Source organism: Melopsittacus undulatus, chromosome 2 (genome assembly GCF_012275295.1).
Source record: "Melopsittacus undulatus isolate bMelUnd1 chromosome 2, bMelUnd1.mat.Z, whole genome shotgun sequence".
Taxonomy (NCBI): domain Eukaryota; kingdom Metazoa; phylum Chordata; class Aves; order Psittaciformes; family Psittaculidae; genus Melopsittacus; species Melopsittacus undulatus.
In genome coordinates, this window is record NC_047528.1 from 102,901,614 (window position 1) to 102,927,054 (window position 25,441).

The 25,441-nt window shown below is 41.6% G+C and overlaps 2 protein-coding genes across 10 annotated transcripts in view; one reads left to right on the plus strand and one right to left on the minus strand.

Moving 5' to 3' along the window:
* TFG (trafficking from ER to golgi regulator) overlaps window positions 1-14,109 on the plus strand; it is a 32,698-nt gene extending 18,589 nt beyond the window's left edge. For 3 of the 5 annotated variants that reach the window (XM_005151583.3, XM_031051272.2, XM_031051270.2), the window contains 4 exons: window positions 1,314-1,481; window positions 3,512-3,652; window positions 9,999-10,088; window positions 12,210-14,109. In XM_005151583.3, coding sequence (XP_005151640.2) covers window positions 1,314-1,481; window positions 3,512-3,652; window positions 9,999-10,088; window positions 12,210-12,580 — 770 coding nt within the window. In that variant the 3' untranslated portion in view covers window positions 12,581-14,109. The remainder of the gene's footprint in view (window positions 1-1,313; window positions 1,482-3,511; window positions 3,653-9,998; window positions 10,089-12,209) is intronic. The other 2 variants (XM_031051271.2, XM_031051273.2) reach the window with 2 other exon arrangements.
* ABI3BP (ABI family member 3 binding protein) overlaps window positions 13,792-25,441 on the minus strand; it is a 158,023-nt gene continuing 146,373 nt past the window's right edge. For all 5 annotated transcript variants that reach the window (XM_031051267.2, XM_031051266.2, XM_031051265.2 and 2 more), the window contains 5 exons: window positions 23,997-24,076; window positions 22,492-22,521; window positions 21,343-21,504; window positions 17,434-17,547; window positions 13,792-15,101 (listed from right to left, as the gene is read on the minus strand). In XM_031051267.2, the coding sequence (XP_030907127.1) occupies window positions 14,986-15,101; window positions 17,434-17,547; window positions 21,343-21,504; window positions 22,492-22,521; window positions 23,997-24,076 (502 nt within the window). In that variant the 3' untranslated portion in view covers window positions 13,792-14,985. The remainder of the gene's footprint in view (window positions 15,102-17,433; window positions 17,548-21,342; window positions 21,505-22,491; window positions 22,522-23,996; window positions 24,077-25,441) is intronic.

Below are 25,441 nucleotides of genomic sequence, written 5' to 3' on the forward strand. Positions count from 1 at the left end.
TGGCAAAGCATTGTTTGGTTTGATTTGCAGAGCTGGGTGCTGTTTAACAAAGTAAAAAATTGAGTCTTGAATATTGGTTGTGATCATTTGTAATTGTTGCTTGATGGTTCAGAACATAATATTTAATGCTTTCTATTTGAGAGACAGAATTTTTATACAAATTACCTGGAGTAAAGCACTAAGCTAATTTGGGAATAAAACTGAAGTCTTGAGTTTCTGTGCCATGTATCAAAATGCTTTAACTAACACTTGTGAGTCACAACATTTTGAGAGACCTTTGAGCTGAATTAACAGCTTGTTGTTGCTGAAGAGTTCTTGCTCCCAGCTTAGTACTCCCACTGCTTGCTCTGGACTAGCTCTAGTGCTTACCTTGTCATGTTGCTGGGAGAATTTGATGCACTAAAACAGTAAAAAGTGAATTCAGTGAAAATTATATCTACTTTCTTTGCCAGGTTAGGAAATTGAATCCACATATTTTGAGCTCAGACCAGCATCAGAGCTGTCTCAGGATAAACAGCACAAGTGTGCAGGTAGGGATGGGAAAGGCTTATAGGGGAGAGCAGAATGGGAAACGATTCTCCCAGTTATGAGGCAGTGGTCTCCTAGCTTAGGGCTGTTGTACTGTAAAAACTGTACCTCTGTGTGCAGATTCTGGGTAATCTGGGCACAGAAAACAATGGCACAAAGTCATGGAGTACAGCATTCTGAGTAAAGAGGCAAACCAAGAACTCCAACCTTTCTTTTAGGAAGCGCTGCTTTTGTATTTTAGAGTGTAAACAAAGCTAGCCAGTCTAAATTCTGTCTGCACTTGTTTTTAAGAGAAAATGTGGCACCTTACTATGTAAGGGGTTTCTGAGTGTTTCACTGATAGGTGTACAATTGCAAAATGATAAACTTTACCTCTCAGTTTAGGAAGAATTCAGGGAGAAGGGGATAGAACAAAAAAAGCTGCTATAATAAACTGGAAGTACTATAAGTTATCTTAATTTTGAATTATCTGTAGGCAGGATGTACCACAACAGTATGTTTGAAGCAGGAACCTTGTTTCTTTGAATTGAGAGTGATACAAGATGCTGATATTCCGCAGTGTCAGTGTGTCTTCAAGTAACTGCGTGATGGAACTTAAACTCTCTGATTCAGCACAGTTTGAGATACAACACTGATTCATCACTATTTTATTGACATAAGCATTTCAAAAGTTAAAATGTTCCCTCAATCCCAAACTATGCAATTCAAAGTTGCTGTAGTACAGTGCACACATACGATTGTATTTCAGATCTTGGGAATTAATAACGGAGCATTTCGTTTTGTAGATGCTGTAGATGGGAGGGAAGAAAAGCCTGCTGCTGCTGACTCTAGTGTTAAGCCATCTACTCAAGTCATAGCGGCAAGCATGTCTGCATTTGATCCACTGAAGAACCAGGATGAAATCAGCAAGAATGTCATGTCAGCATTTGGATTGACAGATGATCAGGTGTCAGGTAAAAATATGTCTTACAAAAAGGAAAGCAAAACCTGTTTGTAATCAGTGACTCGAATCTTGATTTGTAACAACGTATTTTATTTTGGATATATTAAGCTGTCTTCAGTATTTGCTATTTCTTTTCAGAATTCCAAAACTTGGTATGTTAAGGTGTTGTAACTGTGTTTGCTAACTTTTGTATACAAAATGTTGAAATGTTGCTTTTGTTTTTAGCAGTGTGCTTTAGCTTGGAGTAGAAAATGGCTTACTTACTGTACTGAAAAAATATAAATACTTACTTAAATTTATTTATTGTGTAGACTAATTGAAGTGGTATCTGCCAGTGATAGGAAAAGAGTATCCACTGCTCTGCTTTGGGTTTGACCTTACTGTTCATGTTCTTGGCTTGTGTTTTGCTGTGTGGGTCAGTTGGAATGTTTTGTATGACCCTGCTTTTTTTCTCTGTTCCATTTCAAAAGTAAATATTGTTAACTTTTTTACTGTTAACAAAAAGAAATAATATTCTTGTCTGAACTGTGTTTATTCTTGAAGAGCTGCATGACTGCTGGCCCTACCTAGTAGTAGAATGCTAAACATAGAAAAACTGATTATGCTAAACTGAATGCAGTCAAGACAGGATAACTGAAGTTAAAAAAGCAATGTAGGATATAATTGGGAGTGACACAGAATATAGAGAAGTGATTTTTCAGAAAATCTGTGAGTCTGACAAAGTTCATTGTAGCATTGAAACCTGAAGATGAAACTGCTTTTAGTGGTATGTGCTAGGTACTCTAAACTTTAGAGCAAATAAATTTTACGTGACGTATGAAGTAATGATGCAGGTGGGTAAAGGAATAGCAACCGGAGCTTGTTTCTGCAGTATAGCTGCCTTGGCAAAGGTGTGTGGTGGAAGGAAAGATTCTGCACTGTGTGATTGCAGCTGTGCAGGATCCAAAGTTGTGCCCACAGACAGAGTGGCTGTCTTCAGGTTGGGGTACTAGTCTGTGGATCAGGCTTATTGCATGATCTGTTCCTTCATGGCACATTTTTTTTTGTATTGTCACAACACAGTTATGTCACAAACCAGGTAAAGGTTTGATGTTTTTTGAAAACTTACACTGGGTTGTCTCTGAACAATGTAGTGATGAAATAGAGCATTCAGTACAACCAGTGTAAAATTGGAGCTTACTGTTGAAGGAGTAGTTTTGTCTTGTTGTAAAGCCTCAGTGCCACTTCATGCTTTGATCACAGCTTCAGTGTTTATGTGTCTCCATAAATTTTTCTGATTGAGTGGGCTTGACCATACTTCGAATGTATAAAGAACTTCACAGAGGATTAAGCAGGATATAAGAAATACCATTTCTAAAGCTATAATCCTGCAGTTATGTATATAAAGGCAAAACCAGAAATAGGCAGATTTGATTCCTTTTCTCCCTGATAAGGGTACCATGAAAACACGATTAATGCCTTGTTGGATCTGTATTTGTATTGTGTAAATAGAATGTTCTTAAAAGTGAACTTGCAGCAGTTCTAATGCTTGTGCTTAACTTTAGGCATGTGTTTTAAAGTAGTGTCTCATAGGTAGCATTCATATGGCTAGGAGCCAGGAAGATCTGTGTGGACCACAGTAAAACTCTAGTACATTTGAGCAGTTTCACACAGCCTTTCACCTTTGCTCCAGACGAGAAAGAATAGGTATGTAGGTGCATGTGCTGTCCAAACATAGTAAGTCTTCAGTGGACATATGCAAGGTTAATGCTTGAAGCAGTGGAAGAAGCATATTTATGGAGGGGTTTATCCCACAGATAGGTCAGGTTCCTTGAAGGATGAAATTTGAGTTGCCTAAAGACAGGTTGAAAATTTCCCCCCATATATTCACAGGAGAGTTTAGGTGTCGCAGATACGTGCAGTTCTAGCTTGGGTGTGGCTCTCAGATGGAAATCTATAGAAAACTGAAAAAAAAAACTTTGTGAAGAAATGGTCTTGTGCAAGAGTTTTAATTCAAACTCTGTTAGTTTGAAGTGCTGTATATTCTCCTTTCTCCTCTAGGACCACCCAGTGCCCCCGCAGAAGAGAGATCTGGGACACCTGACAGCATTGCTTCCTCCTCTTCTGCCGCCCACCCTCCTGGGGTTCAAGCACAGCAGCCACCCTACACTGGCACACAGCCCCAGACTGGTCAGGTGGAAGGTAAGGAGCATGTTTGCTGTGTAAAGCATGAACGATGGTGTCTGAATGTGAGAGATCAGCAGTTATAACTTCATATTAGCAGCCCAAAGTCAATACCAAACTACAAAATCATCTGTTCCAATAGGCAGAAAAGCTTTTTTCCTGAAGTGCTGTTCAGCATAGAAACAACAGATGGAGCAATAGCTTTCTGTAAAGGTAGGTGATGTAAGATGAAGAGGATTTTCATGGTACTGTTTTCTACTTGCATCTGTGCTCACTTTACTGTAAGTCAGATTTATGTAGGCTGCACGATACAGCTGAAGATCGTAGTTCCAGTCATGCTCTATGTGTTGAAACAAGCTTTTACTCAGCTAACAGTTTGTTAGCTTGTCTTCTGTGAATTAAAAATGTTATTTATTTTTCATTTCTGTCTAACAAACCAGAGCCACTATTTCATGGGAGAGTGACCAGAGTCACTATTTCATTTCATAGCAGCCTTTTAGTATTTGAAGGGGGCCTACAGGGATGCTGGTGAGGGACTATTCTTTAGGGACTGTGGTGACAGGACAAGGGGTAATGGGTTGAAACTTAAACAGCAGAGGTTTAGATTGGATATAAGGAAGAAATTCCTTACTGTTAGGGTGGTGAGGTACTGGAATGGGTTGCCCAGGGAAGTTGTGAATGCTCCATCCCTGGCAGTGTTCAAGGCCAGGTTGGATGAAGCCTTGGGTGATACGGTTTAGTGTGAGGTGTCCCTCACAAGGGGGGTTGGAACTAGATGATCTTAAGGTCCTTTCCAACCCTAACTATTCTATGATTCTATGTACAGCTCTGTGCTAGTCAGATTAAAGCTTGGACTATCTCATTGCTTTATAGTTTTTCTGTGTAACCCTTGAGAGCCTCAGCTGCCTCTCCTTTAAGGCTTAAGGTCTTAACTCTGGTGTGCAGATTCCTTTATACTATGCCTTTTTACATGGTTTTTTTCTTCTTCTAAAAATAAACCTATTCATAGGTTTGCTATGTTTGGGCATCATTTTTCTACTGATCTTTCTGAAGAGCACCAAGCCTTCAGGTCTGCATAGTTTTGGAGAAAACTGTCTGTGGAATGACTTTGGTATTTCTACCTCAGTACGATGTACAACGTAAAGTTGTTTCTGTGCTAGTGTTAGAAACAAGTTGCAACCCTCTGATGCTTTCTGTAGTGGCGTAATGCTGGGACACTTGAGAGGCATTACTGAGGAGGATCACAGTATCCACAGTCACTTGAAATGTGTTGGCTGAAGGGCACTGTAACATTCTGACATTGTTGCAGAACATTTGAACAGTTCTTATTTACGGATAATATTTAAGCAGGTATGAATGCTGCTGGTTGCAGTAAAGCTTATAAAACACTTATTTTGCTGCTTTCAGCTTTGGGGTTTTGTTTTGCTTTTCCCCACCCCCCTTGTTTCCATATGAATTATTCAGGTGATATGAAGAAACATCAAGAGACATCTTTGTAGGTTAAAGATACAGTTCTTCTGTCAGTAACAAGTAAACTTAATATTAAAAAAATATATGCCCTCAGTTACTGAACTTGCATTTTATGAATTTAGTCTTTTTACTTCTGTACAGTAACGTACAAGATTTTAAGTGTCAGTGTTAAACTAGACTGAAATAAATGCTCTAAAGCACTACCAGCACTAGGTTGAAATCCTGACTGGCTGCTAACATCAGGGAAGGGAAAAACTACTTGTTTCAGCAAAACTCACCATACTTGGGAAAGAAGTTGTCTAGGCTCATGTTTCAGGCTTATGTTTTAGAGTAGATAAATATAATGATTTTTCTGAACTTGGGTTGAGGAAAGTAGAGTGTGCTTTTTTTTGTATTTTTAAACACTGAACTGAGCTATGCCTTTGCCCAAGTCCTTTTTTATTTTTAGATAAAAGTGCAACCACAATAATTGTGAAGGTTTTGGTCTGCAGCTTATGCAGTTCTTATTATTGCCACTGAATATGTTAAGTATTGTTTAGATTCACTCTATGAATAAAATAGGTTCAGTTCTTGAAGAGATCAGAAGTCATTATTGCACTTTGTTCATCAGCAATACTAGTAGCAGCGCTTATGCTGTGCCTTTATGTGCATGGTAAATAGTGGTCTCTTACCAAAGCTGGGTAATATGTATGTAATTATCAACCTGAGGTTTGATTTTTAATTAACTAAGTTGTTTTTACCTAAAGTGTTCAAAGACTTTACTTTGAAACAGGGAGTAGCTTTCCATACTTCACTGTCTGATAGGAGTGCAGTCCAGTGGTAATTTGGAGACCTGTGCTGTCCCATGAGAACCAGTGCAGGACCATGTCCCAGCTAGATCTTTGGCTAAGTTTTGATGATCAGGTTTTCAGCAGGATGGTCTGGTTTTCAACAGAGCATGTTCTTGTTATAAACTAGTTTTAAAATACTAGTTCACTTCTGAAAAAAAAAAACCAAATACACCAAGCTGTGCTTCTGCCCCATCTTCCAAGTATTTGCTGAGGAAGCTTCAAGGGAAAAAAGAGGCTTATGAAAGGTGGAAGCAAGGACAGTCAGCCTGGGAATACTACAGGGATGTTGTCCAGGAAGCTAGGGACCAGGTTAGGAAAACTAAGGCCCAATTAGAATTAAACTTGGCTAGGGATGTGAAAGATAACAGGAAGGGATTCTGTAGTTACATTGTCCCTAGTCTGTCTTTTATTTGCAATGTGGACCCCTTCCGGAAGCTTTTGGGAGAACTGGCTACCCTGAGTTTGGGGAAGGCTGAGGTTCTGAATGATTTCTTTGCCTCAGTCTTCACTGGCAAAGGCTCTGACCACACCACTCAAGTCCTGGAAGGCAGACGCAGGGACTGTGAGAGTGAAGACCATAGACCTGCTGTAGGAGAGCATCTGGTTCGATACCATCTTAAGAACTTGAATGTGCACAAGTCCATGGGACCTGATGAAATACATCCAAGGGTCCTGAGGGAGCTGGCGAATGAAGTTGCTAAGCCACTGGCCATCGTATTTGAAAAATCATGGCACTGAGGTGAAGTTCCCAACGACTAGAAAAAGGGAAATATAACCCCCATTTTCAAGAAAGGGAAAATTGATGACCCAGGGAATTACAGACCAGTCAGTCTCACCTCTGTGCCTGGCAAAATCTTGGAGCAGATTCTCCTGGAAGGCATGCTAAGGCACATGAAAAACAACAGGTGTTTGATGACAGCCAGCATGGCTTCCCTAAAGGGGAATCCTGCCTGACCAGTTTGGTGGCCTTCTATGATGGGTCTGTGGAACTGATGGACAGGGGTAGTGCAGCTGATGTCATCTACCTGGATTTGTGCAAAGTGTTCGACACTGTCCCACATGACATCCTTGTCTCTAAATTGGAGAGACATCAATTTGACAGGTGGAAAAAGAACTGGCTGAATGGCCACACGCAAAGAGTTGTGGTCAATGGCTCAATGTCCAGCTGGAGACCAGTAAGTAGTGGTGTCCCTCAGGGATCGGTGTTGGGACCGGTCTTGTTCAACATCTTTGTCGTGACACAGACAGTGTGCCCTCAGCAAGTTTGCCGATGACACCAAGCTGTGTGGTTCAGTTGATACGCTGGAGGGAAGGAATGCCATCTGGAGGGACCCTGACACACTTGTGAGGTGGGCTGATGCAATTGCTCTGGGTCGGAGCAATCCCAGGCACAGCTACAGGTTGGGCAGACAGTAGATTCAGTGCAGCCTTGCAGAGAAGGACTTTGGGGTGTTGGTTGACAAGAAAATGAACATGAGCAGCAGTGTGTGCATGCAACCCAGAAAGCCAACAGTATCCTGGGCTGCATCAAAAGAAGCGTGAGCAGCAGGTCAAAGGAGGTGATCTCTGCCCCTCTACTCTGCTCTCGTGAGACCTCACTTGGAGTATTGTGTGTAGTTCTGATGTCCTCAACATTAAAATGACATGGAACTGTTGGAACAAGTCCAGAGGAGGGCCACGAGGATGATCAGGGGACTGGAGCACCTCCCATATGAAGACAGGCTGAGAAAGTTGTGTTTGTTCAGCCTGGAGAAGAGAAGGCTGCGTGGAGACCTCATAGCAGCCTTCCAGTATCTGAAGGGGTCCTACAGGGATGCTGGAGAGGGACTGGAGTGACAGGAGAAGGGGTAATAGGTTAAAACTTAAACAGTAGAGGTTTAAATTGGATATAAGGAAGAAATTCTTTACTGTTAGGGTGGTGAGGTGCTGGAATGGGTTGCCCAGGGAAGTTGTGAATGCTCCATCCCTGGTGGTGTTCAAGGCCAGGTTGGACAGGGTCTTGGGTGACATAGTTTTAGTGTGAGGTGTCCCTGCCCATGCAGAGGGGGTGGAATTATATGATCTTAATGTCCTTTCCAACCCTAGCTATTTTATGATTCTATGGTTCTGTTTTGAGGATATAAGTAAAATGGCGATGCCCATCATGTGACAATTATTCTGGTTATGCCAGGCATTATTTGTAATGGGATTTTTGCAAACAGATGATACTGAAAAAGGCATTTGAGCATAGTGCTGTCTCATTTGGCATGCCTGTCCTTTTGTGCCACTAAATTCACCCACTGAATAAAACCAGTTCTGTACAGATGTGAATGCTTTTTTTAGTCTTTGCTGAAATGGATGCAAAATTCATTCTTGTAAGCACTTCGTGATCTCTAGGGAAGAGAATATTGTGTGAATACACCTATTTGTCTTTTTTCCTGAATCAGACTAAAATGGCTGTTTCAGTGCACAGGAACAATGGTAAATGCTGACAGATCCTTGACTGCAGTAAGTGCTGCTTGAGTAGAAAACCAGACACTGATGCTGTATCTCATCTTGGCTTCAGAGTAGAGCTCCAGTGAGAGGGAAAACTGTTTAAGGACCAGTTGGGTCCCTGACTACCTTCATGGCTGTAACAAAGACACTGGAATACTTCTCTGGTCCTCACTAATGCTTCTACTCTGGTGAAGACAGGCAACCTTCTCAGCTTTGGAAAATCCCCCTGCTGTGACAGGGAGTTAGTTTACAGGGCTGTCTTTCACAGCACTTTACTCGGAGCGTCCAGCAGGTGCCAGTGTGGTCATTGCCTTTTCCTGTAGGTAACCTGAGATAGGCAGCCTCTTGCCGCTTCTCCCAGAACATCCTCTTCACAGCTGAGTTTAAGCAACAGAAAACATGCTTTCTGAGTCTCTCATTCTTAATTATCAAGCTAACAGGCTTAAATTCTTTCAAGCCTTGTGTTTATCACTCTCTTCATCACACAATAGCTGCATACCAAATAATATTTTGATCACTTTAGTGTGAATGTAAGATACCGTTGCCTTCAAGCTGTGAGTAACCCAGATAAAAAAAGAAATATGGAGTTCTTTTAAAGCAGTGTGCACAGGGTCTGAGAGGACCTGGAGCAGAGCTGAGTTGCATTTGTCTTGGTGCAGTTTAGAAGATAGGCTTTACAGTGTATTTATACCTGTGCTGCTTTTTCCAGAATGAATAGCAGTAGAGTAACACTTAAAGTTGCTAGAGTAACAGTGAATTTTCCATGTCTGCTCCAGCTCAGCAGAGCTTTAGTTGTGGCAAATAATTGCTTTTGTTCTGTGACTGTGCCTATTAACTAAATTGAAAAAAGGCAGAAGCATAAAGCCTGAACAAGGCCTATAGGTGAAGTCTGAACAAATATTCTGCCTCTTCTTGCCAAAAAATTTGGAACAATGAGTTTAGGAAAACTTCACACTGAATTGGAATAATCAAGTTTAAGAATTATCTTATTTCTGCTTTAGGGTGTATGCCCCAGCTCTCTTTAAGAAAACTTGGCTTACAGCAAGTCAGATACTAAAATACCAGTGGAAGATGTGGTCAGAATACATAACGTACCACTCTGCTTATAGTGCTTGGATGCAGAAATGGTCTTAAAAACCTAATATAAACAATCTGAGGACATATTAAACTTTTGAAGTACTTTAATTTACCATGCAAGTTCTGGAGCAGTTATCAAGATGCTCAGAGGTTCCTCCTCTGTTACCCACCAGAGTAGCACTGGTTATGAACATGTGAAATGGTCTCATGTGCTGAATTAGAACTATTTATTCAGTTGGAGATAGACAAGCAGCATTTAATCTTTAGATCAGCATGGTTCAGAAGCTAAAATCTGTAGATAGATTCCAGTTGGTAACTGCTACAGCTAATACTCAGGTGGAACACATGTTTTTAAACTTCACCCACCATGTTCAGGTTTCTTGAAAAGACATTTTTACATGTTGTAAGAGGGTTTATTTCTGTGATTTTTTAGTTGTTAGGATGTTATTCATTGTGTGTTTATAACATAGCTAGGGTGCTGGCCTTCAACTAAATACGTTTTTAATCCATAGGTCAGATGTATCAGCAGTACCAACAGCCTGGTTATCCTGCTCAGCAGCCGCAGGCTCAGCCTCAGCAGCAGTATGGTATGCAGTACCCAGGTAAGCAGCTCACTCAGTTCCTGAGCCGGTGGGGCAGGTCAGGGTGCTGAGCAGCCACAGTACCCATGGTTCTGATGGGAACTGGCACAATTCAGAAATCACTAGGAGAGAACACTGTAGCTGGCTATATTTTTAATACACATTTGATATTGTGGTGTCTTGATCCTACTTGGTTGTGACCCAATGTGGACTTCATTATTAATCAGCAGAATGTGTTGTTAGAAAGGTAGGCATAATTAATCACCTGAAGTACGAGCCATTGTCAGGATTAACTTCTGTAGTCTTGGGATTCTGGGAAGTATCTGAAAGATCCCAATTTAGCTAACCACAGGTATATAAAGATGGCCCTTATTTCTTGCATCTAGAATGATCTTCATGTACAAAATCTAGCGGAGTGATGAACACTGATTATAGCTGTCGTTAACTCCTTAACTATTATAAGTACTGTAAATTTCTGAGAAACTTTCAGGTGATAGGCTTTTTAGTTGCTGATTTTGCTGATGCCTCAGTTAAAGGCGCCAGTAGATTTTTAGCAGCAGTACTAAAAACTTTTGGTACACTGGTGGTTTATGTACAGTTAAATATAAAAGTTTTAAATTTATTTATTAAAAAATTATATTTCTTCATAAAGAAATACATTCACTTATTTTGGATTAGAAGAACCCTAGAAAACTTGGAACTGAAGGTTTAGGCCTCCACCCTTGTTCCTGTGCACTGTGTGAGAGCTGATTAATTTGGATTTCTAAATGGTACCTTGTTCCCTGCAGATTTCTCACCCCCCTCACCTATCATGTATAATTAGAAGACAGTGACAGACTTTGTGAAGTGTAATTAAGAAGTACCAAGCCTGTTGGAAGTAGAAGGGTCTGTCTGGTGTTCTTTAGGCTTAAAAACTGAGGTGGTAGTTTCCATCTGTTTTCTAGTCATATCCTACCATCACCTAATCTGTTCTTTTACTGGAGAAGTTCCTGTGAAAGTTGAAGTGCAGGGTGAGATTCTGCATTCTAATTTACGTCATCCTCACCTAAGAATGAAACACCACCACAACTGATCTTGGTGCCTCTGCTTCTCATATCTTAGTTCACAATTAACCTGATCTTTCAGAAACAGTCTTTTTCCTTTGGAGGACCTAGCGACAGCAGCTTTTGAAAATCTTGCCTCAAAGGGTTTCTTGTTTATTTTGCTGTTGTTCCCATGAGTATTGTCTCCTTTGAAACCCCTGTGCCCCGAGAATGGGATCTGTTCCCATTCTTGTACATCAACCAGGAACAAAGTGGCAATTTACTCATGGTAGTAAAACCAGACCCTTTAGAGGTTTATCTCATGAGTAAATGTTGATCTGGGTTTCAAGGTGAGTTCATTTACTCCAGTGCATTGTTCAATCCTTACTCTTTCCATTTAGGGCTGTGCACTCTTAATAATTTGTGTGTCTGGTGTTTAATGCTGACAGGATTCCAGTCACTGGAGAGGTTTCATTGCAAGTAGCTGCAGGTGTGTTTCATGGTGGATAAAAGTAGCTGTTTCTTCATAAAAGAAGCTGTGTCATTTTGAAGCTTTCAATAAGGGAAATTTCCTCTGGGAAGCTGCTTTTATACATAAAAATAAAGTTTGGGACTTGATGGACATGTTTAAATGGAAGTTCTGTGCTGAAGTATTCTGTTCTGCACAACTTTCTCATATTGAGCTCTAAAGAACTGAAAACACGTAATTTGATCAAAGGCATGACTTAAATTTACACCCTGACAATATTTTCATGACAGAGTAGTTTTGAGTTTTTATTTGGGGGAAGGGTTACATTTTGCCTCATTTGCTAATGACGACTTTTATTTTTCATGTGATGTGATGGTAAAATACTATTTGTTGGGGTTTTAATTTCTTGTCAGTCATGAGAAAACCGTTTTATAGTGACTGTTTTCAGTGTTGCTGTGCTGCCAGGGTAGGGTCCCGACAACCAGGCAGTGTGCTTATGTGCAAGGCAGGAACAATTGCAGTTGCTTCTTGGTTTGCCTTCCCTGTGCTTCCTGCGTTGTTTTGTGTTTGTCAGTCTAAACAAGTGGAAAACAAAATCTGCGCGTGCCGCGGTTCGCCGCGCTCTCACCGCATTGCTCTTTGCCTTTCCAGCAGGCTACAGCCAGCCGCAGCCCCCATCGCAGCAAGCTCAGCAGTTTCCGGCCTACACCCAGCCTGCGACCCCGGCTGCGGCGCCGGCCCCGGCCGCCGCCGCCTTCCCGGGCCCAGCGCAGCAGGTGCCGGCGGCGGCGCCGGCGGCGCAGTTCGCGGGGGGTGGTTACCCGCCGCAGGCATACGGCTCCGCGCCGCCCGCCCAGCCCAGCCCTTACACCGGGGGCGGCCCCGGCTCCCAAGCAGCGGCCGGCACCTACCAGCCGCGGCCCGGCTTCAGCCCCTCGCCCAGTGGGCCCAACCCCTATGCCCGCAGCCGGCCACCCTTCGGCCCCCAGGGCTATGCCCAGCCCGGACCTGGCTACCGGTAAGTTGGTAGTGGCCTGGGCACCTGTGACTCCATCCTGAGCTACTCCAGGTATTTCAGCTGAGGTTCCAAAACTGTAACAAGGCAAAACTGTAGCTGTTAATTCAGTTCTGCTGGGGGAGGGGAACAACCAAACCAATCTTTCCTGCTTCAAATTGTACCTGCTTCCTCATTTAATTTGGGGCTGGGTGGTTTTGGGGAAGCACTTCCTAAGTGTCTGTAAAGTGATTGACATTCTAGCTTGCCTTTTGTGAAGGACAGGAACGGTAGCCCACTTACCAGGCTTGGTTCTACTAATGCCAGTGATGTACTAAATTAGATTGATTCTGGAGGTAAAACTAGATGTATTATAAATTGTAATGCTCACATGGAAAACTAATAAAACCCCTGAATCTGTTAAATGCCTGGGCCTGGTTTGAGAACTGGGAATGCTGAACACGGTAACTGAGTATGGTGGGTCTGCAGCCACCAAGGTGAAGATCAACGGTGCCCAGGTTGGTAGGAGAAGAGACGAGTTTTAGGTGTGTAAATGGAGAAGGGTTGTCCACAGAGCCTGCTCTTGCAAAGGTTACGCAGTAGTAGGTGGTTTTGCTCCGTCTGCTGTTACTAACTGCCATGTAGCCCATGTACCAAATGAGTAGGAACCAATGCACTTCTTAAAGCCCCTTACCAATTTTGCTTTAGCAGGAGCAGGGGGAGAACTGCTTTACTGCTATGAAAATTTAGGCAAAATACATATTTTTAAAACAGAACACTTAAAAATTAACAACTTTCCACAGGTTCTTTGCCACCCAGAAAAATTTGAGAATGCCATTCTAGTGACTTGATTCTGAGCCAAGAACAAGCAGATCAATAGCTGTAGCAAGTTCAGTGGCACATGTGACAGCAGAGGGTAAAGCATTCTCTCAGCTAATATTTTCCATCTTATGGATTTTAGGAATACATAAAACTAAGCAGGGAATCTAAAAATCAAAACTGGAGTAAGCTGCTTGAACTCTGATAAAGACAACTTAGGAATTAAGGGGTGAATATATTTCCTCCCTTCAGGATCTCCCTGTTCCCCTGTAAGCTGTACTTCCTGCTGTTTGTGCTCTCCTCAGCCCTAATGCCGCAGGGGCTGGTCACACCAGTTCAGAACCAACTGCTTGTTGAAGTAAGCAGCATTTGCCACAGGAGCTAGTATTTCTTTTCATGGAAAACACTGAAGAAAACCACTTGATTAAAAAATACTTTATTAGGAGTACAGTGTACCTGCAATGTACTTTATAAGGCATTTTCTATAAATGACTATTTCTACTATATATATATATCTGGCTGTTCCTGTTCATATTTTTTCAATACCTTAGTAATGTAGTGAATAACACCTTTAAAAAAACCTACATCTCTTTAGTTCATAAATGGTCAAGCAGTACAAGTAGCTTTGGGAGAGGTTTTAATTAACTGTAAGGCAGTTTTTAAAGTTCAGTTATCACTATTTCCTCTTTGTCCCCAGTGAACACTTTCTTCTTTTAAATAAACCTGATTATGCTGTAACAACAATAGCTTATTATTTTCCCATTTCATTTCTCTTTCCAAGCCCCCTGTATGTACACTTAGCTTTTGAGCCAGGAAGTCTCAGCCTCCAAAAACTACATTCCTATGAAAAGCTGGAGCCTTGAGGGGCAGTTCCATGTTTGTCACTCTCTGACCATAGGCACCTGCCTGCTTTCAGGTAGCCCAACCACCCACTGCAGTCCAGCTCTGCAGCCAGGGGCTGAATGTGCTCTGGTGCTGGAACCTTTGGAAAACCCACCAACCTGATGATGCAAAGCTGCATGTAGAGCAACCTTCCTCTGTGTGCTGGCAGGAATATAAACTGTTTGTACAAGTAAGGAGACAGCGATTCAAGTTTACTGGTTGCAGGATATTAACAATTGTAGTGTCTTCTCTATTTATGACAGATCCATCCGGACAGGGAGCTTATGGCACTTGTGTTGTAGAAGACCAGTGAATACTTAAGAACTAAAGCATGCTGCATTCCATGACCGACTCTGCCATAACTGTGCCTTAAACATTTATTGCAACATTGTGATAAATAATATACACACTGCATCTTTTAAAATACCAAATAAACCATACCTCGGGAATAGGGAGCCAGCTTCCCTACACAGTATCCTACAACATGGCCCTAGCCTGGTTGGAATTTATTTTTTAAATCCAAAAAAAGGTCTGTAAAACTGGATAACTACATACAGTAAGCAGCCTACACTAGTACACAATTAATGTAGTATTGGCATTAGACTTGTATAAACCCTTGCACATCAGCAAACACACTGCAGTGCTAGGTGTACTGTGGACATTGCCATCTCTGAGCCCATGCTGGGCAGTCAGGCAGGTGGGAAGTGCTCGGCCTTCTTTCCACGTTCACATCTACCATTTCCCAGGGATTGATGTTCCGCACTCGTACCAACGAACGTAGTTAATGTGAGTCTCCCCGCCAATTTTTCCAAATTTGACAGGTTCCTGACGTACGGCCCTGAAAAATCCTACAACAGAGAGCAAGGTTGGGTTTGTGTAGAGCCTTCACATGTCACTTTCCTTTGATTACCCTGTGATGTCCGTGTGCAGCTCAAGTAAGGGCTACACTAGGCCCTGAGCTGTTAGCTTGCCTGCCACACACAGCACCATGCTGCCCCATGCTCACCCATGGGTGGTGCTGACAAGGCTGGACCAGGACTCCTGCCTTAGTTCCCCCTTGGCTGCAGCTGCTGGAAACTTCTCTAAGCAAGAGATGGTTCCTCCTCACACAGTTATAATGATTAAATGGTTCCCACTGCAGCAGCCCTGACACTGCAGTAAACCTAAATAAAACCTGACAGCTCGGGATATTTCACACTATCGCCCCATCCCCAGGTGAAGGAAAGACTACATATTCCAACTGTTCCATATGACAATTCACACGCTTGCCAGTCAAACAGTTGAAGTGAGCCATTAGTACTGAACTTAACCTGAGCATCAGGAATGTGTGTGTGGCTAAAGCATGCACCTGTGCTCACACACACACAAATGACTGTTCTGCCACTAATATGCAACAGTAGTCATGATTCACCCTGCACTTTGGGCAAATGGGTGTAGCTAATTCCAGTTTGAACAGAACTCATCTTACTGCAGCCAGGGAGGAACCACACAATAGATAATGTGTTCTTCCCTCTGTCCTGTTCATTTACTAGAAGACAAGCTATGGCAGAGGTGGGGGCTTCAGTTGGTTGAGTGTTTTGTTGGGTTTGTTGCTTAGTTTTTTTTTTTTTTAATTTGTCTCTACAAAATGAATGTAGCTGATGAATCCACTCAATAAATCCAGTTGCAGAAGACAAATCAGTTTTAAATGTCTGGCACAGATCCACTTAAATGAAAAAAAACCAGCTTAAAAGATGTTTTAGATTGGATTCAGACAATCCCTTACAACAAACAAAACACCTTTACCAATGGGCAACACTGATGGGGAAAGGAGAAGCAAAGCCTTCTTAAATAAAAAAAACACAACTCTCCAAGTAAAAAATCCCATGAGCAAACCCCCTTCAGCTCATTTACCTAACTCTCTTCAGGAAAACTCGGGAGAGATTTTGGCACTTCAGTCTTCCTCATCTAAGTCGGCACATTCCTGTACTTCCATAAGGTGCTTTATAAATCATAGAATCAACTGGGTGGAAAAGTCCTTTAAGATCATGAAGTCCAGCCATTACCCCAGCATTGCCAAGACCACCCACTAAGCCATGTCACTGAGGGCTGCATCTAAATGGTTTTTGAACACTTCCAGGGACAGTGGTTCCACCACTTCCCTGGGCAGCCTGTTCCAATCTCTGATCACCTTCTCAGTGAACAAATTTTTCCAAATATCCAATCTAAACCTCCCCTGGCTCAGCTTGAGACTATTACCTCTTGTCCTTGTTACTTGGGAGAAGAGATCAGCCACCTCCTTGCTCTATTCTCTTTTCAGATAGGTGTAGAGACTGATAAGGTGCCCCCTGAGCCTCCTTTTCTCCCGACTAAAGAAACAGATCCTTCAGCTGTTGCTCATAAGACTTGAAGCACTACCTTCAGGATGAAGCACAACCTTCAGGAAGGTTTGGACAGCACACTTGTACCATACCAAAAACCGTTCTGCTATCTTCCTTTGTAAAATACTCACTGACCCACTCAGCCATGCACATCAATGCTGCCTGTGTCCCTGCCCCTCAAGGGTATGCAACCCCTCACAGCAACACTGCTGCCAGCAAGCAAAGCAGGTGCTCAGCTGACAGAAGGACAGTCTTATGGTCTAGCCTCAGCAGCATGTGAACCATAGCCACAGGCATGGGGCAGGCTGCATTTAGGACATCCAGCTCCATGCTCAGTCATACCAGACTGGAATTCTAGGCACTCAGTTCAAATGAGTGCACGCAGAATTACTGCAGCATGAATTATGTTTTCCAGTAATAACCTTTTGGTGTTTCATTAGGACTAAACAAAACTGTTTAATGCCCAGCTGCTGATTTACTGCAGTTTAAATCAACCTTGCTAGTTTGAACATAACACTTCATGCCTCTCTGCAAACACAAATTTGTGTTTGGGTTTAAGTATGTAACACTAACTGTGAATAATCTGTTGATATATTTTGAGATGAGTGGGAGGCTGTTTACTACCTGGCAGAGTCATAACCGTCTTTTAGTAAGTCATTGTTTATCTTCAAAAGCCTCTCAAGCCTGTTCTGCCTGCAAAGTCAGTCCTCCCTTTATATCACCCACCCTGGCAGTGGGCATTGCATCCACCACAGGAAAAAGAAACATGCAAACAAAGGAATTGCCAAGGTTTGCTACAGAGAGAGGCATAAGAAATTACCATCTTTGACCGGCAGATCTTCTTGCTGTCCTGTCCTTCCATCTAAGAATGAGTCTACAAACTGGCAGTGATCTTCTCCATGGCCCCGCTGGTCTCCTATGTTATAAAATTTTCCTGAAAGCAAACAAGCAGCAATGCTCAGTGAGGGCTATTTCCAACAACCACTGGAGGCCATGAGCTGTGCAATTTGCTCCATGGGGAAGCCAAGGTGAATGCTACGATTCTTTTCCTCACAGGATCTGTAGCTGTAATTTGAATATTATGTGCATACTCCAAGTACAGTGCTCTTGGCTATAGAGAAAAGTGCCAAGTTCATGGCCAAAATCTATACCTGAATGCATTTTTTCCCCACCTTACATTTCATACAGTAAGTGAAATTCTGTTATTACCTAGAACCTCATCCTGATACTACCAAATATAAGGTAAGTTTTGCTAGTGATTTGAATGTAAGGCAGATTTGGTTTCCTGTCACAGAGCCCCCAGTACCTTCAAAGATGTTTTTGTGTCACCTCATAACATAGCCAAGCCTGTTTTATAAATCATCACATTTTTACAACATGTATGCACAAGTGATAGTCTTTAAGAAATAGATGACCCCAGTATAATAACTGCTATTCAGAGCATGAAGTGTGCCCTTGTATTTATTTGCAGGATTGCTTAACTTGACTGCAACTGAATAGAAAACAAGGTCTCAAATGCCACATGGAGCATGTGCTGACACTGTGGGCTGTGCTTACCCTGTTAACAAGAGGACTCACAGTGAAGGAGTTCTGCCAGGGAGATGTATTTACTGACTGATTTGGTTTGCTGGACATTAGTAATACCTTAGTTCAAATGATAGAGAAATTGATGTTGCACTCTCTTCCCAAGCCCTGGCAGGAAACACTTTCAGATAAATGTACCTTTTTCTCTAAACTCCTTTCATAGCACTTGTTCTTACTACTTTCAACCTTTGTCTGTGAGGTTGAAAGGAAAGGTGGGAGCCTTTAGATACAGGCTCAGTACTCAAGTATGAACTAAGGAGAAAGTCCAGTTAGATGCTGGGTGTCTTGAATCTGCACGTCTGCCATTTGAAGGGTGGTGAGATGGCTTATGTTACTGCTCCCTACAGTGCAATGGTAGCAGCCTACCAATAAACATTCTTTTTCTCATATTTTTGTGAGCTGATCAGTGCTTTGCCAAGAATCCTCACCTCCAGCTGATGGTGTCTGTGCACACAGTTCTTCCCTAGCTTTAGAAAATTATTTATGACTATCCACTTCTGGCTGCAGGCATGTTTTTTTTTTCCATAGGAGAACTGGTCAGAGGGAGTTCCTTTCAGCAATTCTTTGGTTTGAAATGAAGAACATTCAGGCTGCCCAAAACACCATTTTTTTTTCCATGGCTGTTGAAGGTCACACTTAGAATTTATTTTTTTTCTTCCCCTTAATAAATACCTTTTACTTTAGGTGGCCTGCTTTTCTGGAATGCTTGCACTGACTGCTCTGGAGGACTGTTAAATGAGGTCAGCAGTAGATGCTAGTTTATAGAACAGTCCTGGCATGTGTAGCGTAGATCAGTTTTTTCTTCATGAGACTGAATAAATCAGATATTTTTATGGCTAACACAAGCACCATAACTTTCAGATATGCACACACTCTCCTGGCCCACAGTGTAACCTATGCATAATTCCAACAATTTCTGTATGTAAATTAACAATGTTCTGAGTGACTATTAAATTCTTCCCAACTCTTTCCATAATAAAGAAACACACTTAAAAAACATTTAGCTGACAAATGACTGGATTCATCTTTCTCATCTGGGGATAGCAATTCCAGCATAAAGTAAATTTTTCTTTTTTTCCAGTGTTCTCATACGGGTGGTCTTAAGAAAATTAGTTGCTATCTTTGTTTTATACATTATGAATTCTGCAACTCTAGACATAGAAATTCATGCTAAAATCAGTATGCAGTGATATGGTTGTTGGCTGCCTTGTACAACAGCATCTGCACAATGCACCCAAAATTCAAGATCACGGTGCTGCTTAAACAGCAAAGCTCCAGAAGGTATTTTCAGTGTATGGTGGAACTGAGGACCTCAGCGCAGCCCCTCACTGCTGGCTGGCACTGTTAGGATTTCATCCCCTGGCCATGGGGGCATGGTGAGATGAGGTGCGACAGCGAAGCAAATCTGAACGAGTCTGGCTTCAAGCTGGAAACTTCCTCACTCACATACTATGCCATGCTATGGCAGTCTCACGTAGGAAATGGGGGGTGGGGTGGGGAAACGGCTTTCCTTCATCATAAATATTTCAGTTCTTTCAAATACTGTGACAACTGGTCAGCACTGGTTGTAACAACTCAAGTGCAAGAACCAGGCTTAGCAAGTATAATGAATACAACACGGCTACCATCATCTTTCTCCAGCAAGTTAAATCACCACCCTTCCAGCAAGAACAAAAACAGTCTAATGAAAACTGGAAAATGGGCTCCTAATACGTTAAACTGTACTTCTAAGAGTGAGAAGTAGCTTTCACTGCAGTATTAACTCACTTGATTTAGGGCTAAAATTGAGTCCTGCTAGATTAGCACTATTTCCTCTACTGGCTAGTTTAGTGATACGCTATGCCTCATTGCCAGTGTTTGTCATTTGATCACAGTTTGTTAGTACAGCAACAGTTGAATAAATGATTTCTCTGTTCAAAACAGTCTCTTTTATTGGCATAACTGCCAAAGTATTGTTTATGTATGAGGTATTGTACTTGCTTTTCTTCCTTGTCTGCTCATGGGAGCATGGTAGCAGGTGCAAGACTGTACAGTTTAAAACTGTATTGGCATGGGCTACCTTACCCTCTCCTACTCTTTTCTTTCCATGTTCCTGTGTACAGAGAGCAGAGTCCTGCTCCTGTGAAGTGTTGAGCTCCAAGATGGGGCAACTTTGGATTACAAAGCCACAGTTTCTCTTAGTTAGTGTAATTCAAAGTAAGGAATGTACTACCTCTAACTTGCACTCAAAAGATACTTCTTGTGCACAGTTGTACATACTCCTCCTACTCTGGCTGACATACTATTATTGTTGTGATAGAGTTGTCTATGCAGCTCTGATAAAAGACTGAAGAAATCCAGGATCTTGGGATGTTTTATTAGAAGTTAACATATTTCTAAATATAGCTTGTACAATCTACATGAGACACAAAGTTCTGCTGAACTATCATCTACTCAGAAAAACACTTTATAGGCTGTCTCCCCAGCTTATACACAGCATATGTCACTTGATTCAAATCTTAAAGACATCACACTCCAGTGGCTTCAGACACTGAACAAAACTTGAGAAGATAAGGCTGCTGTTAGTAATACAACAGAAGGCAGCAGAGGGGTGGAGCGGAGAGGAGAGAGCTTATAAGCAAAACTACGGAATGTAATAGCAAAATAAAAATGTCAACACAGGTAAGTAAACCCTTGTTGAGCAGAGTTGCAGATATTTATTTATAAATAATGAAGTAACCAGATGTTTATCAAATAGGATAGGAATGACTTGAGTTCAGTCCTGATCTCAAATGAGGCCCTAATTTTCTAATTAAGAGCTACTCCAAGCTACCCTTTAAATACGAATTTGGCACCTTCACTGGCAGAGATGTGATCTATCTCAATTTTCTGTATGACCTCTGGGATACTAACAGGTACTCAGATGAATAAAATCAAATTATCATCACAGACAAGTAACTCTTGAGTCTGATAATTCAGTATCAAACACATCAGTGATTACTGAGCACAAGCAAACTACTGTGCTCAGTAGTCTGCCTATGGATCTGATTTAACACACATGATCACACTTCAGCAGAGCTGGTCTATGTTAAACCTCTTAGTTCTGGAACCATGATATCTTTAAGAAGTGTGTCATGTGGACAACACTGATTTGAATGTCTCTTACCTGTAAGTGAATCACTGAGGTATATCTTGTATCTCAAAGAGTTACACAGCTGCACACCTACAAACTTCTTATACCAAGTCCTCTTTACGTATTGTTTCCCTTTGCATTCTGAATAGGTGTCTGAATGGAATGGGATTTCAGTCCAGATAGCATCCTTTCCCACTGCAGAAGACGAAAACAAGAGGCTGAAGTATGATGCTGCACACAAAATTATGTACAACAAATACATTCAAATAAATAGAATTAGAAACCTTCATGGAGCAGAATGTACCATGGCACCAGTCACCTGCATTTTGAACATGAAAGATTTATCAGGGAAGCACCAAAGGCTGCAGATATGACTGATGCAGGGAACTGCTGCTGCTCTTTGTGTGTGGTGCCAGTTTGGAATGAGCTCATACTAGGATCTTGTTAGGGGGACAGTGTCTGTGTGTTGGCAAAACTCTCATTCATAAGGTGTATGATACAGTCACTGTTTTTCAGTGTGCTCAAGTCAGGAGAGTCAACTTACAGCAAACTGTATGTGATTTTGCAAAAATACACATAAAAATTAGTGTAATGAAGTACATGGAAAGAAATGGGTGTCTCAGTGTTTGTCGAAGTGATGCCCATTACAAATGCAAAAAGCAGCCCAATTTGCTTGAGCGATCTCAGCTTTTCTTCAAAAGATCCCACAAAAGATGCAAGAGCCTCTTCTAAGTATCCTAAAGCAGAGCTGGATCAAGCCTTCAGAAGTAGAAAACTTTTCTAAAGCACAATGGCAGATAAATAGCATCCTCTGAGTTGTACTCTGTTAACTCACTTAAAAAGCATGGAGTATCTTACTCATTTTACAGAGCTTTCTTTTGCCTTAGCGACAAGGCGGAGAAAATATGAGGCTGTCCTTGGCTCATTTGTGTACATTGGTTTAAAGCCATCCCAGCTGCCATGGAAGCACCGCATCACGTCAGTTGTGTTCCACTCAGGTAAACAAGCAGCCTGGCATGAATTCCTTAACAGGGGTATGGGTGGAAAGAGTGAAATAATGTGTGAATGCTTGATTCCATCACTCATTTAATTGGTGCAGGGCAGCCAGCCCCCTCATAAAATTATGCTATCTCATTTCTGAAAAACTTCCTGATCAGAAGACTCTATACATAAAAGGCTTACTTGAAATTGGCTCGCTCACTCTTGGGTCCGCTGGGGGAAGAAAACAAGCATTCAATTAGACGCTGTAAAACAAACTTTCCCAGTATTTCAATGGAAAGGCATTGGTAACTGTTTTTCTACAGCTGACCTAAGCTGTAATTTGTGAAACAGAAAGAGTTTTGGAAGAAAAGTTGATTTTTGTACCAAATGAAATTAAAGGGAATATATTTTTATGTGAAACTACAGTACCAATGGGCTTTTAAAAAATTCACCTATGGGACAATTCCACTCAAACACAGTTCTTGTAGAAACAAGAACTTAAACCCATAACCAGCAAAACCCAATCCTATTGCATCTTTTTAAAAATTTCATTTCCAAAACTTAAAATAATAAAAAGGACCCCTCTGTAATACTTGCCACACAAAACTTGGCTATGAAAGCCCCAAAGTGAGAAATGGATGTGTGCAATCAAGAAAAAATAAAACTGACCACATAATTTGTCCAAGCTAAATAGCAGACAGAACATAAGCCTTGTCATTCATGAAAACTACACTTGGCACAAACATTTTTTTCAGTTTTAATAATTTAGGATTACAAAGAGAGCATTCACAATTTTTAAGTATGTGTGGCATAGTCTGAACTCCTCCCTGACTAATCCCTTGCTCAGCCAGAACTCCCATCATCAGTGGACTAGATGAGGACTAGATCTAGCACTAGATGAGGACTATAATATTACTACACCCTGTCTCAAAATGTGGACTGAAAAAAAGGCTAAATTTTCTGTTTTATACAGTCCTTAAGTACTACCAACCCATAAACACTTCTACACAGAAGATGGTATCATGCTTGTATAAAGTCAACAAGTCAACTGTAGTTAGCCTTACTGGAATCTGGAACAGAGAAAGCAAAGGCAGTCTCCAATTCTCACCTCTGAGTCAGACAGGACTTAACTTGAGAACCACCTATGGTCAAAACAGGCTTGTATACACCTTTTTAAAAGTTTCACAGGTGAGTAAACAGGACAGAAGGGGACATACTGGAACATCAACTTTTCCCAACTGCTATTTTTCAATCGTTATTTTAGCCAAAAGACATCACTATTATATAGCAGCCTTACTGAACAGGTAACAAAGGTGCCCATAAACACACCAGACCAAAGAAAAACCTTATGTTCCCCATCCAGAAGTCATTAATGAGTTTGATAGATGCAAAAAGGTCAGGGATATTAATCTTAAATGACTGAGTCTTCTCTAAGGAATTAGGTTTCTTCATAACAAACACCAAACTGTCTGTGCTCATTTGTTTCTCCTGCAGTCTGTCCATCTTACATCCTTACACAATACAGCCCTGATCTCAGCTGACCTTCCAGGCACTACTGTAACATGTTCAGTAGTAAAAAGCCAGTCCGGAGATAGTGAAGAGCAAGACCAAATACACAAAATGAAGCAAGAGAGCCTTTCATATATCCCCCAAACTTGAATACTAGAGCCACTGTAAATGACAGTTAGACCTTTGGAAGCTCTCACCTGATTCAGTACTGAATGCCACAACATTACTACTTGGACCTTCACCAAGAGGATTTCTAGGCTTCACGTGGAATTCATAACTATGGAATAAAATAGATAATAATTTTGCAAACCAAGCATTCTTTCAGACTTTGGAGCAAGAAAACTGCCAACACACACTTTGTTTTGGTGTTTTCAGAGCAAGAAATGAGGCCTTTTTGTTCTCCCAGAGGCAAATAGCACCAGTCTTTGTCCTCACTGTATAAGGCCTCTCTGAACACACAATTTACCAGTCCTTTTGATAATTATTTGCACATGTAATATTAACATTTGATTTAATGCACCACTGGTTTAAGCTGGTCTCCTCTCACACATGCAGTTTCAGCTCTCGCAAAGGGAGCAGTTCAGGTGAGGTCAGAAACAATCTGGTAAGTAGAGATTGAATAAAGCACATCATTGCTACCTGTTTGTTTTTTTTTAACTCATAAGAACACAAACCTCCAATTCAATGCTTCTCAGGCCCACCAACAGTGATAGACAGGACCAGTGGTGAAACGGCATGTCTTCCAGGATAGGAGCTCAGCCAAGGCAAAGATCCAATTACTTGAATATACATTAGTAGTAAATATATTAAGTAATGAGAGATTTTGTGCAGCACCTCTTTCTTATCTCTTTATAGTCATGTCACACACCCGTCTGTACTGTAGATATCTCATAATCTCTTTTCATCACAAGTCAAACACAGTGCTATGAAAAAGGAATATAATGAAGAAGAAAACCCAAGCCAGACTTCCCTGCTTAAGCTTCTCCCCTATCTTAATACTTTATTATAGTCATGGACAGGCAAGACAAGACAGCTTCCTACTGCAGCTCAGCTCTAGGTAAACAGCTATTGACAGACAGTTGCAAAGCTAAAAAATGTTACACAGAAGACACCAGACAGGTGAGGCAGAAAAGTTACAAGGGTGGACACTGGGCACAGCTAAGATCTTGCATCAAGGGCAGACCTGGAAACAGGCTGTTTCCCCTTCCAGCAGATACTAACTCCAGCCGACTGTTTCTCAGCTCTTCTGGCTGCAGGCTGGCAGCACCTGGGATTTTCTCACTAGTCAGCAATGGCTCAGTGCCTCCCTGTAGGACCTGCATGCCTTCTATGCCAAGGCACCCTGATGAGTAACATGTATACACACCCAGCTAACAGTACCCTCTTCACACCCTCCCCAAGAACTGTAAGCAATGATCTGTCCAACGTATGCCACTTGTAGAGACTTTCATGTGCTTTGAGTGGGCACATGGTGAATATCTCTTAACACAGTGTTTATTCATCAGTGAAAGAGATCCATAGGACATGAATCATGAGGACTGTAGGCCTGTAAAATGGGCCCCAACTTATAGACTAAACACAGAGCAAAATGAGAATCCCAGAAGTGTGCAATTAAATATCCAGCTCATAACTTGTGAAGGAT